This window comes from Mus caroli, chromosome 2, assembly GCF_900094665.2.
Source record: "Mus caroli chromosome 2, CAROLI_EIJ_v1.1, whole genome shotgun sequence".
Taxonomy (NCBI): Eukaryota; Metazoa; Chordata; class Mammalia; order Rodentia; family Muridae; genus Mus; species Mus caroli.
The window spans coordinates 60629416-60641104 of NC_034571.1; the positions used below are offsets into that span (position 1 = coordinate 60629416).

At 38.9% G+C, this 11689-nt stretch overlaps 1 protein-coding gene across 3 annotated transcripts in view; it reads left to right on the top strand.

The window, feature by feature from the left end:
- Csrnp3 (cysteine and serine rich nuclear protein 3) overlaps nt 1-11689 on the top strand; it is a 183713-nt gene that overhangs the window by 152111 nt on the left and 19913 nt on the right. For all 3 annotated transcript variants that reach the window (XM_021155449.2, XM_021155451.2, XM_021155452.2), the window contains one exon: nt 2118-2377. In XM_021155449.2, coding sequence (XP_021011108.1) covers nt 2118-2377 — 260 coding nt within the window. The remainder of the gene's footprint in view (nt 1-2117; nt 2378-11689) is intronic.

Sequence of the window (11689 nt, forward strand, 5' to 3'; positions counted from 1 at the left end):
TTCCTTCCTTCCTTCCTTCCTTCCTTCCTTCCTTCCTTCCTTCTTTCTTTCTTTCTTTCTTTCTTTCTTTCTTTCTTTCTTTCTTTCTTTCTATTTAAGAAAAGAGGGTAGGTAGGGAAGTTGAATTGTCACAATAATGTCATTCTCTTGCTGGAGTCTCTTCATTCTGAGTTCCAGTCAGGGAAGCATCATGGTCCAGGTTTTTCCACAGGTACATTCTATCTGGGAAGCGCTGGTACATAGTAGGCCCTCTACTGGTGTTCATTATATAAATAAACCTAGGGGACGAGATCCATCCTAGCAGCCTTCCTGGAAGTGTGCACTGGTGTTATCTTGCTGTTTGAGGCCTTCTCCTTCACTATCTATTATTTATGGGCACGCCTGCTTTCCAGCAGTTTCCAAACAAACTCACAGTGAACAGTCTGGCTGAGATCCACACCAATCTCCTTTGTTATAATTCTGGCAGTCTAGACATTGGCTGGGTCATGGTCCTTCTGCAGTTCAGAGAGACATTCTTCCTCGAATACTTATAGTGGCAACCTTGGTTGTTTGACCGCAGTGTCTGTGTCCACCTCCCCACAGCATTCTTTCCTGTGTCTCTCCATAGCCTCTCCCTTCTTTCTAAGTCTGTGTCCAGATTTTACCTTATTTGTAAGAACGCCTATCCTACTGATTTAAGGTGACTCATGATTTCATTTCAATCTGAATCTATCTGTAAGAATCCCAGTTCTAAACAAGTTGTACTCCAAAGGACTTCGGCACATCTGAGTGTGTGAAGGATAGTGGGTTCAGACCTGCAATAGGATGAATACATTTCTTTCTTGAGTGACGTTTTTCTTTTGCCAGTCATAAGACAATTTATTATATGGTATAAAATTGGGACCTTTTAGGTTTAAGTTTACTTTGGAAACCAATTATATCAAACAAAATCACTTGCATTCCCTAAGTCTGTTCTACTATAAAATAAAGGGACTCAACCAAATAGTCCATCCTGTTGGCTAGCTTCAGGAGGTCCTGTTTATAACACACATGGCTATTTTTTGCTCAGTCTTGGATGTACACAAGCTCTCCTCAATGCTCAGGCCATTCTTCCATTCCCACAGCTAATAATAATGATTCTACCCTCAGCACATGAAACATTAATTAACTTGGTTTGGCAATTCCATGGTGTAACATCACTGCTGTATACAAAAATCATACAAGTTTATTAATTAAAATATAATACAAAGTGAAAGCAGTTTTGAAATATTCTATGGCATTTTTAGTTATCCTAATATTTGTATTATAATAGCATTGTCTATGTTATTTAAAGGGGAAAGAAACGGAGATAATGAGAGCTATGTTATATATGTAGATTTAAGTTGTTAAAATATTTTTAGTAGTACAAATAAACTTTTTCATGGATTTTTATTATTTTGGATTATTTTATCTTTACAGAATTATGAACAATACATTTCTATTGATTTTTGACAGTTGTACATACCCACAGAGCACAGCCAGTTCTTTTAATATGTATATTAATATAATGTACAGTTATTGGTTGACTATAATTGGTATTTTCATAAACATTTCATTTGTCTTGGAACCCTTCAGTCCCTCTTTTCTTATTCTTTATAAAATATTAAATAAGTTTTTATACCCTATAGCTACTTTTCTGTGCTGGAGAATATTAGGACTTATTCCTTTAATTTATTTGGCTAGTTTTTTTTAAGCATATTCATAAAAAGGATACTCAGGATACTGAGTGTGCCGTTCTGTGACTTTTCTGATCGTAGTATAATATTATCTGTAGGAAATCCAGAAAACCAAAACTCAGGGGATTCAAAGAAACAAGGAATAGTGCTCTGCTGCTAATTCCAAAAATAATTGGCAACTCCCCAGAAGTTTCCTTTGAGAGCCATTACAGAAACATTTGAAATACACTCTACTATGCCTAGAAAAGAAAATGTAAGAACGGAAATTAAAGGGCCTTTTTGCCAACTCTGGGATTCAGTATTTCTCAAGCCTGCAGGGCTCCAAACACTCTGATCCTCAGTAGACGGAGAATCCAGGGCGTTCTTGACGTCATCTGGGAGCCACTGCCCTCGTCTTTACTGACCAGCTTCTCTCTCTTCCAGCTTCCTCCATCCTGAAAAGGGAGAAACGGCTGAGGACGAAGAATGTGCACTTCAGCTGTGTCACCGTGTACTACTTCACCAGGAGGCAGGGCTTCACTAGTGTGCCCAGCCAGGGTGGCAGCACTTTGGGGATGTCCAGTCGCCACAACAGCGTGCGCCAGTACACCCTGGGCGAGTTTGCGCGAGAGCAGGAGCGCCTGCACCGGGAGATGCTGAGAGAACACCTCCGGGAGGAGAAACTCAACTCTCTCAAACTAAAGGTGAAACATTTGTTCGCGTTTTGAAAATCTCGTGTTCTTAGAGCATCTGGGCCAACCATTTTTGTCCATGGGTCCAACTCTATTTTCCATGACAGACAAGCTGCCCACGAATTTCTTTTCTCCTATTTCCATTCCTTTCTTTCTTCTTTTTATAAAGCTGTATTCTTTCCATGGGACCCTTATCTAATATTATTTATTTGTCCATTTCACAAATATTTACTTTTGGATGTTGCTACATCATACACCACCTGTATGAGTGTGCTTGGACTGGGGGTAGCAGGAAACTAGAAATACGTGTGTTTTCCTGTCTATGAGAGGTTACATTTTAGTAGGAGTAGAGAATATCAATCAAGCGGTCAAAGGAAATTGAATCAAAATTTCATTTGGGGGCTATGAAGGAAAGTTGTAAGGTGTTATAAAAGTTTTTGATGAGAAACAGATGTGGTCAGGAAGTCAAGAAATGCTCCTGGAAGGAGAGAGAGGAAGATCTGAATGAGGGAGTAGGCACAGAGGGTGCTCAGGGGTGTTTGCTGGGCCTGAGGCAGGTGAGTTACATAGGAGGCTATGGAACCACAATAAACTGTCCCTCTTATCCTTAGGGAATCAAAAGTTACCATAAGTCTTAAGCGCAGGTTGGAGTTGTAATATTATGACCATCATCACATAATCATGTGAGGGTAGTATGAGGGTGAAGAAGGCTATGTTAGGAGAGCACCGGTGTACAGTCAGACTTGTCAGTGAAGCAGCTATTAGGGCTAGCCAGGAGAGAGGTGAATGGAGGGTAGATTGGACTGAACAGAACAGAGAGAAAGAAACATTCGAGACAGACACTGAGGAACTCAGATAGGCAGACCTGGGTGACGAGCTAGATTTACAGAGACAGAGGGACAGGGATACAGGGATCTGGCTTGCAGATGAGTGGCTGTATGTGACACACTATTGCTTGCTCTCTATGATGCAGGAAGACAGAAAAGTCTAGAAAAAAATTTGTAGATAGATGGTGAGGTCTTCTCAAACATGAGTCAGAAGATGTTTATGTTGTCAGGGAGTGTGGGGACAGTATCTAAGTAAGAGAAAACAAAATCCAGAAAATACCTTTTGCAGACTAGAAGCATGGCTTTGTCACCTATTAATGTATAAGAACACCCTCCCATTGATATTTAATGATAAAGAACAGTCCCAATGAACCCAATCATTAAGGTCTGGAAACACCCTAAGAACCTGTTAACCACCCTTAACTTCAATTAATAAAAGCAGAGGTGTGCTGTATGCTTCAAAATATCACCTTTTTTTTTTAAATATTTCACTGTTTGTTTATATGTCTGCTCTCCATGGTGTGAAAAGACAATTAGTGAAATTGAGCTGCACACACCCCAGTTTGGGGACATCACACTTCCTTTCCCAATATGTTGGGCAAGTAAACTTTCAGTGCAAGTTCCGTACCATGGTGGTTTTTGTGTTTCTGAGTGATTTCCAAGTACATCATTTAACAAGGATTATTAAGTTTGCTTGTGAACTCCATCCAGCCTTTCCCTGCAAACTAACTCCACTGCCACCGCCAAAGGTGACATCATTCTCCAGGTTCAAATATTACTGAATCAATGGTAGTGGCTGCCAATCGGATTTCTTATTCGCTAAGCCTTTGGTACATGTGATCGAACTTAATTCTCACAAAGAGCCAATGGGATAAAATCACCAGAACATAGCTCAGATAAAAGAATCATGTAGGCAGTAGAACTACCTCAGTGCCTAGAAAACTGGTTGTTATTATTTTGGTCCTTCTTCTTCTTAAATTAATTGATTACCTCATATCAGAACTAGGAAGAACACTATCCCCTTCCAGGGTCTAATGGTGTGTGCGATGGATTCTAACGACCGAGAGTCTGTAAAGTCATCTGAGAACCTAAAGGCTTACCATGGCGATTGTATGTGCGACTCTTTAAAGGAACTGCAGGCGGCCTTCCGCACACGAGGAAGTAAGCCTTTTCATGTTGCAGTTCTTCCTCCTCTTCTCGTGCTCTTTTCTAACAAGCAGAACTGGAAAGGAAGGAATAAAAGAAGCACTGTCAGTGACTCATTAGTAAAATTATGGTTGGGGACAGGTAAGGATGTGCGGTCATCTCAGTGGGAGACACCCAGGCAGGTGCTGTCCGTTGCTTGGGTGTCCTTCTCATATGAAAGCACACAGTTCTGTTGTGAGGGCGTACAGCCTTCCCTTTTGTGAGGTTGCAAATGGAATGCTTTTGGTTATCGCCCCCTCTTGCAAATGACCAGGAAGCTAAGAGTTAAGGCATTCTGCAGTGATCTGAGCTTACCCTCTCCTGACACAGTGCACATGCACTCAGAAACACATGTTCCGTGAAGCTAACACCTCACAGCCGTGTGGACCTGTGTTCTAAAATATGAAGGGGGAAGCCTGGATGTTTTCATGGCAGTTCTTCTAGCATTCATTTTCATGATTTTGAAGAAAAATGTCATGAGTTAAACTTGTCTAAGGTTTTTTTTTTTAAAATCCAAATCCCAAATTAACTAGCACAAAATGATAGTTGTGCCCAAATTTCACCCAATACTAGGAATTTTTCTTGTAACACATTTGTTTCCACGTGAAGGAAATGTCACAAAGTTGATTGATTCCATGGCTTTGGATGGGGCCAACAGAAAAACCTTGGAACAGAAGGGCCGTCCAAAGAGGAGAGAAGTGACTGATTAGGGTAAGCTTTGCTGCTGGATGTGGTGACATACACAGTGCTGTATTCATAGCACTCCCAAACCAGGAGCAGAAAGATTGTCAGCTCAAAATGGGGCGGGGCTATTGATAAAACCTCATTGAGACACAAGTGGGGAAGAGAGAGGAAGAGAGAGAGTGGGTTTTTCCTGAGATGTTTTTCTGGGAATGTCAGTAAACACCTTGTGAGGTAACATAGAGCAGCCTGTCTGACACATTGGCCTTTCACCAAGCCCTCATCATGAAGGCCCAGTACCTCACTGGACTTCTCTTTACCTGTTTGAAAAGACAATGGCTTTATACAGCAACTATAAAGTCCTCACACACAATGACTAGATTTCTTGGGGAAATCTGCTGAGTTCCAAACAGAGGAGTAATTTCTACATGGTTCTAGAAGTTTCCTTGTAATAAACATTTTGGAACTGAATCAAGAATAGACATTTAGATTTTGACTATAAAATTGCTTCTAATTTGGTAATCCATTTCCTGTGGTGTGAGTTAAGAAATTGTATAGATTCAGACACTTAGGTTTGTAGAACAAATCCAATTTTATTGGAGGGTTTCAAGTGTATCGTGTTTGTTGGCATCGAGGTTGTTTCACACATTGACTATAAATAAGTAATGGAGAAAACTAATTGAATAAAATACATGCTCCTAGAAGAAATAAGTAGTTTTAGGTTTCTAAATTACAGAGTACAGTTCCATTTTTCCTGTCAAGCCCATTCAGATGTCACACACTTCATGGTAATCAATGTAGTCATCGTAATACTATCCTCCTTTGCAAATTAAATGCTTAGATTTAATAATCTGCACCACACTCTCGAACAATTACATTGCCCTTTATTCCTATCTCTCTTGTTTCTGGGGAATGCATCCAGCAGCTGTTTGCAGGTTCCACAGAGGGTTGGTGTCCTTGTCGCCTCCGGTTTCACCCTAGAGGACTCTACTGCATTGTTCAGAGAAATTGAATGTAGCTTCTACAGATGTGACTTGCTTTTCCTTGCCAGTGTTTCTACAATCCAAATCACCCTTTTACTTCCTGGGATCAAAGCTCTGTTCTTCACTTCTGGTTACCATCTCTAGCTGCTCTCTGAGATTACCTGCTCCTCTGGGTTTCTTCATTGGATATTCATGAATGATGCTTGGTTACTAGCTCTTCTATGCAAATTTAAGGCAGAGAATGGCCAGCTTTTAATGATGGGTCCTCTAGAAAGAATCTATCTAGATAATTTTCACCCAAACTCTTGGATTGATTGAGTACTGCAGTTATTTAGAGACCTCCTCATTCACTACTTCAAATTCTCTGCTTTACCTCCAGCCCATCTCACTACACCTCTTCAAAAGTCTTGGGTTAATTGTCCAGATAAAGAAAGAACTTACATGTTCTTGGAAATGCTCTTGGGTTAGGCACTTGGGAGAGATGGATGAATTATTTCTCAAACATACAGCTTCAACATTTTTAGATGTGTTTTTAATTGTATTCCTTATGTCACAATTCGTTTTTAGATCTGTCTTATCTTTTTGGTCATGGTATTGCTGAAAGCTAATTACTGTTCTGAACTTCTGTGGTAGACTCTGTCGAGATAGCTCCAGAAAAATACTAAGTAGCAAAGCTTCTAAAAATGCATCTTAAATAGAGGCAAGCTTCAGCACCAAATGAGAAACTTCACTGTGCCAAGTACCTGCCTTGTCTTATTCAGATTTATACAACCGATTTTGACAAGGACAGAGAAAACATACCTGACCAAAATGATTGAGGCTGACATAGTGGGTCTCTACCCTATGTATATATGATGAACTTAAGAATGTGTTCTTTCAGATGATTACAGGATGAGTTTTTAGAATAGATTTTTTATGTTGATATAATCATTTCTAGTGACTTTTGTGGTGCTATGAATTCTAAAGAGTTCTTATGATTTCAGATGATAAGATGATTTCTACTTATCAAGCTAGAATCCCTCATTAAATTGCATACATTCTGGCTGAAGTAATTAAAATGGTTTTTATTTGCCACGTGAAGATCATAGCTAATAAACTGAAGAGATATAACATAAAATTGACTAAGTATCAAAGTGTTATGAATGTTTTCCTTCAGTTTGCCGAAGACCTCATAGACTTGGTCATCCTAGGAAGTCTTTCATACACAGTATATCTTGTACCCAGTAACCTGGATTATCCCTGTCTGATTACCCAGAATGCATGACTTAGTTAAAATAGTGTGCTTTCTTAAAACAACTTTAATCCCAAATTGGCACTTTGGAACACAAAATATATTGATTATTGGAACTCCAAGTGTTTAAAAGCAGTGCTTGTAGACAGGCACATATCTGAACATAGTTTATGGTTTCTATGTATTTCTGTTCTGCACTGTTCAACATTCCTGGTTCTCCCACACTGAGTCTGCTGGGGCAGGGATTTGTTGCCCTGGATTCCCCGCCTCAGTAAAATACTGTTCACTAATATCCACCTCATGCTACTTGATCTAGTCCTACAGATGCACCAGTGTATAGATCTTTCCAGTGTGCAGGAACGTTACTACACTGTCTGCTCTTTCTGTGAGTGCACATGAAGACTACAATAGCTTTGGGACCTTGATCAGTTTGTTCCTAATAAGTAAGTAGACCAAAGAAGCAAGTAAAAGAAGAGCTAAGCAAGCAAGCAAGCAAACCTCAAATTAAGCTAAATATGCTTCATGATATAAATAAAAACTTTAGTGTCTCCACATGCAGAGCTCTCTTTAATGCTAGATAAAAAGTTTGGTTGTATTTTTAACAACAATTGTGTTGTCCTTGTCCAGGGTTTTATTTCAAAACTATTTTACAAGGCAGAGCTAAGTTTGAGAGATTCTGACAAAGCAGTGACCCTTAAGAGGAATGAGGGAGTGGCTCATATATTACCTCGCTGTGACCTCGACCAGGGATCCTTGCCAGTAAAGAGCCCCTATCACTGATGGATATAAATGATGTAAGTCTCCTTCCTGGTCACCCAGGTAGTGCAGCAGAAGCCGAGTCACTATTGTCAAAGCTGTTTTCTTTCTACAACCATACTTGTTAATTCAATACTATCGTTTCATGTGAAGAATGTTTATGGAATCTTCTCAGAGCCTCAAAATGAGTTCTTAAAAGGCTTATAAAAGAAAAGCAAATTCTCAAAATAGCAGCATTGGGCTTTCCAGCTGTGCTGCGTGGGTTGTGGGGACAGGGTCCAGGAGAGCTGAAGACCCAGGCTTCTGCTCCTTGGTTTTAGCTTTTCTATATTGAGGTTCTGCATAGAGTTCACCTGAACAATGGTTCGTTTTCTCTCTCACGAACCCCGTCAGTAGCTTAGTATGCACAGCTCTCATTTATCCCCTTTACGGAGACCATCTGTTTAATCATTCTTTTTAGAATATTGTTTTCCAGAATTAGCATTTCTTTAAAAACAATTCATTCCCATTTTGATCGTCATTTAATTTCTCTCCCCGCGACTCCTCACAGATGTTACAATGAGCAATCATAACTTACACTTTCTCATTATTGTGAAGCGTGAGTTGTCTGGGCCTGAGGAGTCTCACACAAAGCAGCCGAGAGCTCTTCCATGCCGCTACTTCCTCATCTTTGCTGTAAATCCTTCCTGACAGGTCTGTTCTCCCATCTCTGATTTGAAGATCATTTTCCTCTAAGACACTATGAAATCAGAAATGCAAATAAATAAGTAGGCTTTTATCTTCGTACCTTGCTTCCCTTTACATTTTGCTTTCTTCCTCCTCTTCCTCCTACAGAGTATGTGTGTGTGTGTGTATGCATATATATAAATAATTACAAATAATTATCTTGCATATTTTCATAATTTATATATAATTATATATTAATATAAATAATAAACTACAGATATATGTATATCTAATATAAATATATTTATATAGTTGTATATAAATATATAATATTGCATATTAATATATCATATACTTACTACACTGTGTCATATCTATTACACCCTTTTCTCCCACAGATTCAGAGGTCCTTAGAAGGCAGACTACTCTCCATTTTAAAGCTCCATACTTGCCATAGGAACTGGTAGTATTGCATAGTGGTTAAGAAAATCTATTCATTTACTAAAACCAATTTATTAACCAATTATGTGAGACTTAGCATTACCAAGGTACCAGAAATAGAATAAAAAGCAAGACAGAGGCTTTACCCACAGTGTGTGCACAGTACAATAGGTGAAATATATGTGAAATCAGCCAGTAAAACTAATGTGGTATGATATTACTGTAAATTAAGGAAAATCTATGTTGGTTAGATGCAATCCACAATAAATGACTAAGCTGAGAAAACCAGGACTCCCACATAAGTCACTCAGAGTTGGCCAGTTTCTTGTAACAGTATTTCCATCAGAATTGAGGACCCTCCCCACCCCCCTGCGCGCCCCTAGTGCTCTGTTTTCGTTTGTATCTTTTGCTCTGTGTCTGGGTACTATCCTGTATTTCTGAAGGCGCTAAACTGAAGGAAGTATGTACCACCCTTTGTCTTTTGGCCCACTCTTGTACAGAAGTCAACTCTCCAATCATAACTGTTATCCAATGATCTTTTGTTTGCCTGCTTGTTTATTTTGTTTGATTGTTTGGTTTTGTTTGCTGCTTTTTTTTTTCTACCATCATTTTAAAGAATTCTCTCTCTAAACTTGTCTTGACTCTTTGGAAACAATTTTAGGGTCAAGTCAGCCCCGAATTAGATTGTGAGTAACATCAGCCACTTGTTAGTCAGTACGATGACCTTTTGCACATGCCAGTCTTCCAAACTAGAAAATACATCCTTCTGCTTTCACATGAACTGCGATAATTATAGAGCTCAAACTTGATGCTGAACATACTGCATCCCAGGTCCCTCTCAGAAGCAGAATCCTTGCTGGGATGCATGGCAATTGGTGCTTCTAGATTAGAGTGACTTTTCAGTCATATAGCCACTTTACTCTTTATTTATGTTAGTAATTTTGTAAGGACCAGAGCATTTCATTACCAGACAAACCTTAAGTGCTTTACTTGAGTGATCTTATTTTCAATTTTGCATAACACTTGTGTTGTTCATATTTTCATCACTTTTCTCATTGAAACCATTTTGCATTGAATTGGTTGTTTGCTGTTCTTAATGGCACCAAAATTTTTAACCTTATTCTTTCTTGAACACAACGCATTCATTAGGCTCGGTGTTATCCAGATTATTGAGTTCACAGAGTCTGTCCATTTCTCAGTCCATAAACAATTAAATAAAATGGAAATAAAGGTTACTCTTTCAAAGTGGAGCCTTTTTCCTGCCTTGACTGTCTCAGAACTAAGGAGTAATTGACTTGTAATTTGATATAATTGTTTTCCATCACCTTATATTTTTCTTTAATTTGTATTCATTTATTTATATCATTGTTTTTTGGATCATGAAATGTATTGACAGTAGAATTTATCTACTTTGGCATGAAGTAAAATAGATTTATGGTTACCCATGGTCCAGGAGATGGTCCTACCCCATGCGTGTACATGCAGCAGGAAAGGGGCTTAGTAGGTTTAAAAGAAAAAGACAGCAGTATTTCATGAAGTTGGGAGGGGAACGTAGTGGGGAGGTAGAGAAGGAACTGGAGGGGCAAGAATGGTCATGGATTTTTTTAAAACCTCTTATGTGTATGTGTGAAATTATTAATAATAAAAATTAAGTTGTAGGGAAGCAAATTAAGTTGACAATTAAAATGAAAGAAACGTGTGGGATGTCACTTTTTCTTTGGGCATCCTGCATTTGTCTCAAAGGATCCAGAATCACCCTCTGACTCTCACACTACTGTGTCTGGTGTCTCTGCTGTGTCTAGAGGTGCAAAACGAGCTTCTGAGATGCCTACTTTGAACACACTCTACTCTAATACGTAGAGTGTGTTCAAACTTTCAGAATTGAAATGCTTGAATTCTATCATTCTAAGGCAGGTTATAACACTTTTATTCTCAGAATGAGTCTAAAGGGGTTTATACAGATGCTCAAGAGTAAACTTCCATGCCCAGAGTTTTCAGGGATGCAGCTCAGGACTACATTTTACAGAGCAAACAGTATGAAATACACAAATGCATACAAGTAAAGAAAAATATAAAATCAAAATAATGGAATCACATCGTAAATCAAGTGCTCACCAGCTAAGGCAGGAAAAAAAGAGAAGCTTCGCTTTGAAGGGCTAGCCTTTGCTTCCATTTTGCTTTGAAGGGCTAGCCTTTACTCCCATTTTTCTTTCCACTTTTCATTGCTTAAGGACCAAGGGTGAGAGAGATTCCATGAGCCCAATCACCCAGATAACATGCAGGTTAATGAACACACCGTGTTCCGGTCTATATCAGACTTTTTTTTTTTTTAAGGCATCCCTTCATCATTTTTATTTCATGACTTGTTTTAGGATATCTGAAAAGTACTGCATTTTCCATTGGAAGTTGTTTGTTTATTTGTTTTGTTTTGTTTTTGGTTGGGTTTTTTAAATAGATATTTTCTTCTTTTATATTTCAAATGCTATCCCCTTTCCCAGTTTTCTCTCCAAAAATCCTCTATACCCTCCCCCTGCTCCCCAACCCACACACTCCC